This window comes from Elephantulus edwardii, unplaced genomic scaffold, assembly GCF_000299155.1.
Source record: "Elephantulus edwardii isolate Elephantulus edwardi_28Jun2011 unplaced genomic scaffold, EleEdw1.0 scaffold00010, whole genome shotgun sequence".
Lineage (NCBI taxonomy): Eukaryota > Metazoa > Chordata > Mammalia > Macroscelidea > Macroscelididae > Elephantulus > Elephantulus edwardii.
This window is the reverse complement of record NW_006399760.1, coordinates 29,668,377-29,672,331: the sequence shown is the minus strand read 5'-3', so window position 1 is coordinate 29,672,331 and position 3,955 is coordinate 29,668,377. Positions and strand designations below refer to the sequence as shown.

The 3,955-nt window shown below is 50.4% G+C and overlaps 1 protein-coding gene across 1 annotated transcript in view; it reads left to right on the top strand.

Moving 5' to 3' along the window:
• Nucleotides 1–1,960: 1,960 nt before the first annotated feature.
• NR4A2 (nuclear receptor subfamily 4, group A, member 2) overlaps nt 1,961–3,955 on the top strand; it is a 6,868-nt gene continuing 4,873 nt past the window's right edge. Inside the window, exon 1 of the mRNA XM_006880783.1 lies at nt 1,961–2,080. Within this exon, the coding sequence (XP_006880845.1) occupies nt 2,050–2,080 (31 nt within the window). The 5' untranslated portion in view covers nt 1,961–2,049. The remainder of the gene's footprint in view (nt 2,081–3,955) is intronic.

The window sequence follows — 3,955 nt, the reverse complement described above, 5'->3', positions numbered from 1 at the left end:
CCCACACACACACTAAGTCACTCACTGCCACTATTTCTTTCTTCCTGATTTTATTTTGTCTCGCGCCCGCTAGGGCACAACTGAGCTATTCAGGCGGCGGCCAGCGCCACATCTGGGGAAACTTAAGGTAGTCACGTAGCTTTCCTCGATATTGCTGCGGAAAAGAGCATACAGCTTCCCTGGACAGCTACAGGACACCTGATGGCAGCGCCTCTCTTGCTGCCGCGAGGAGATGGAGGGGAGCGTGAAAAGGCGAGGGAGGGTGCACTCAAGGGCTGAGTCTCTCAGGAAAACGAGTTAATTCCACGTAGGTTTCTGTTCGTACTGAGAACACCTGGAGGGGGGCGAGTGGCAAATGGGCCCCTAGCAGCCTGAAAACGAGCTATGCTTGGGAGGAGGGGCGGTGGGAACGCTCGGAAGGCAAAGCAAAGGGGAAGTGTGTCCGAGTTCTATTTCTCCTGGCCCGGGAGTGTTCTAGCCTTTATTGAAATGCGCTGGGAGACGCTCCTATTTCTGACCGGTTAGAGGACCTGGAGGAAACATTGCCTACAAGAGGCTCCGCATTTCATTTGCTAGAAAGCGCCCCATACTAAAAATATTGCCGGCATCTTGACTTGAAAAGCAGAGTCTGCAGCTACAGTACTGTCCTCCGGAGTCTGCTCCCATGGCCTGCAGGGTCCTGTTTTAGGCAGGATTGAGCGTACACACCTTACTTGAAGGTCTTCCCCGCCCCTCTCACCCCCCCCCCCCCCCCAACCCGTCCGTCAGTCAGTCAGTCCTCTTTTACGACGGTGGCGTCATGTCGTCTCTGTCCCTTCCCCCCCCCCCCCCCCCCGCAAGTTCTGCCTTTCTTCATTGGCTGTCAGGTTGAGGCGTGAGAACCCTTGTGTTACAGTGAAACGTCAATTTATTTCTCCCAAACTTGTGAAGGTATACGAGATGGTGGGCACTGGGGTGTGTCAAAAGTATTAGAATTGACAGAAGATGGAATCAGAGCACCCATCAGCAGAATTTGCACCTGTTGCTTGCTGCTTGAATGCATTGTCTGCGTAAGGAAATCAGGCAACGCCGCACTCAGATTTTCGTCCACACTGTCTTCACTGCCCCATCCCTTGCACATACTAAGTACTCCCTAGTATGTGGACACTTACTAGAGAAAGAAAAGAACACAGAAAACTAGTCTCCAGTCTCACCGCTCACCACCTTCTATCACGAGGTGTGTGGGTGGGCGTGGGGTGTTGGTGGTAGGCATCGAGCCAGGGAAACTCCTCCCTAACTGTCCGGGCCCTCTGAGCGTCCACTGTCATGGGACATCTGTACACGTTTCCGCTAAGAGGGGTGAGACGTGGGTGAGTGGTTAGGACGCTCCCCCCCTTCCGTGCTGCTTCAGGTGCAGGCTACCTGGCCCCCTCCAACGCTGGCTTCCACCCAGCCCCCGTATCCCCATATCCCCGTCTCTCTGTCTCTCTCTGTGTGTGTGTGTGTGTGTGTGTGTGTGTGTTTCCCACGTGTGAACGGCCAACGGCTGCAAAGTCCCTGGAGGCTTGAGAAAAGGCGAAGGGGTTTCTGGACTGGGAGCCAACCGGGCTTGGGTAGAGAGGTCACACCTATTTCAGGGGAAAAAAAAAAAAACCAACAAAAAACCAAGCTAGCTATCAAGGTGAACCCAGAACCGTTCCCACCTTAAAATCGGCCCTGCTCGTGACGTCAGGTCGGAAATATACCAAACCGAGCGCGGGCCAGGAGTCCGGGGAGCGCGGCTGCACAGCGATTGGACCAAGAGCTGCTGACGCGCGCTGACGCCTGGAGACTTTAGGTGCATGTTGGCAGCGACAGCGCGAGCCACATAAACAAAGGCACATTGGCGGCCAGGGCCAGTCCGCCCGCGGCTCGCGATCTCCTCTTCGGTCCCTGCTCTCCTGCCCAGCCGGCTGCCCTGTTCTGCTCCCTCTCTGTTCCTGGTGTCTTCGCTCCCTTTGCCCCGCACGCCCGCCCCTCCCTGACCCTGCCACCCGGTCTCCCGGGGGATTTGCACTTCAGCAGAGTTGAATGAATGAAGAGAGACGCAGAGAACTCCTAAGTGAGTAGGTACAGCCGTGCAGCTCGTGTTCTTTTATCCTCCTTTCTTCTTTGGCGTGTCTAGGCTTTCCTTGCGCGTAATACAGGTTTCCTGGAAGTGGGAGCTAGAGGAGCAGAGGGCGAGCTGGCGGAGGGTGGGGAAAGTGAATACGCGTAGTTAGCGGGAGTGCTGGTCCGGAGACTCTGGCTTTGGCACTAGGGGAGAGTTGGCTCTCAGCAGAGGCTGTCTTGACTTCTCATTGGTGGAAGTGCAAGGCAGACTTGCATAGTTCTGGAGGCTGCGAGCCAGTCCGCGGAAATATGCGCAAAGTTTGCTCATAAGACGAATTGATTGTAGTCTTTTGCGTACAAGTCCTTTGTATTCTGCAGGCCTGGAGGCTATCGATAAAGTGACAAGGAAAGTTCTTCAGGTTTTATGTTGTTTAAGAACTGTTGTCCGGGCTTCTGGCCAGCGTGCTGGTGTTTCTCCAATACTGTTGATTGAGGGTGGTGGTGCTATGTCCGGTTACTAAGTTGCCTGAAATTTCTAGGCTTGACATACGCCATGCATGTGTATATGAGTGTTTTAGAAAGGAGGGGGCAAGGTGTGTAAAGAGTCTAGTCTTGAAGATGTGATGCAAATGAACCAGCAGATTAATAAGCCCCATAGGCATCTTTCCCAAAGGCTGAGGGACTCATCTCCTTTCTTTTAGCTACTTTTTCTGGTTACACCCTCCTTTCTCCGCCCTTTCCTCCAAGAATATTACAAGGATGGGATTTTAAAAAAAGACCAGAAAGACTCAATGTTTGGCTTTCTTTTTCATTAGTAATAAGATAGTCTATGACCTAGAATGGTTTCCAGAGATACCTGAAAGTTACTAAAATACAAGAATGCCTTGTTCCAGCAAGTAAGCAGAACATGGAAGTCTGTGTGAGGAAGCAGGAAAGATATTAGGCTTGTTTTGCCGGGAAGCATTGCTAACATTGGTGTCAAGACCATCTAAGCACTATTTCCCTTCTTCAGCAGCAGACTTAAGATCTTCATGAGAAAGTAGGGTCCTTTCTTCTCATTCCTTGTCATTTAAGATGTTGAAAGACAAGTTGTCTAGAAAAGTGAGTACCAATTCACTTGTATGCCAATCCTAAAGCACCACGCCAAGGCTCCATCAAAAGCGTTTAGGAAATAAGCATGCTTCTTCTGCTTGGGTCAAATGATCTTTACTGCTCTCCAGGCCTTTCCCTCATTTAAAATATATATATATATATTATTTTTTTCGGCTTCTAATTTCCTCACCCCTTTCAAAAGAATGTCTTTTTTTCAAGAGTAGGCTTCAGTGCTGCATTTTATGAAACTCTAGTCTTCAGATTGAGGTCTGAATTAGGCTGACTAGAAACATCTCCACTACTTCATTGCATCATAAGTGCTAAGTACTTGCCAGTACATTCCTCCTTCACAGAACCCTCTCTCTGCCATGATTTACACAGTGCAATGGGTGTCATTTTCTGTTGTTTCCAGACAATCCCCCCCCCACATTCCTTTTAACCAATGCATTTTATAGAGACTATACACTAATTTCCAATGAAAGAAACTAGGAGGGTCTCCCTGGTGAGTCTGCGTATGCCCTGCAAATCTCTGCCGGGGACAGTCACTCTGAAGCTTCCTGTGTCTGTATTTCAGGGAGCGTACCGACAGGCTGGATTCCCCATTGTTTTTCTAAAAATCTTGGAAACTTTGCCTTTGATTGAATTACAACACTGTCCACCTTTAATTTCCTCGAAAACGCCTGTAACTCAGCTGAAGGTTAGTGCAACTTCATTTCTTTCGTTCCCTTCCCTGAATTACCTAACGTCAAGAGACAGGGCAACGCCATCCCCCTCCCCCCCCCCCCCCCCCCCC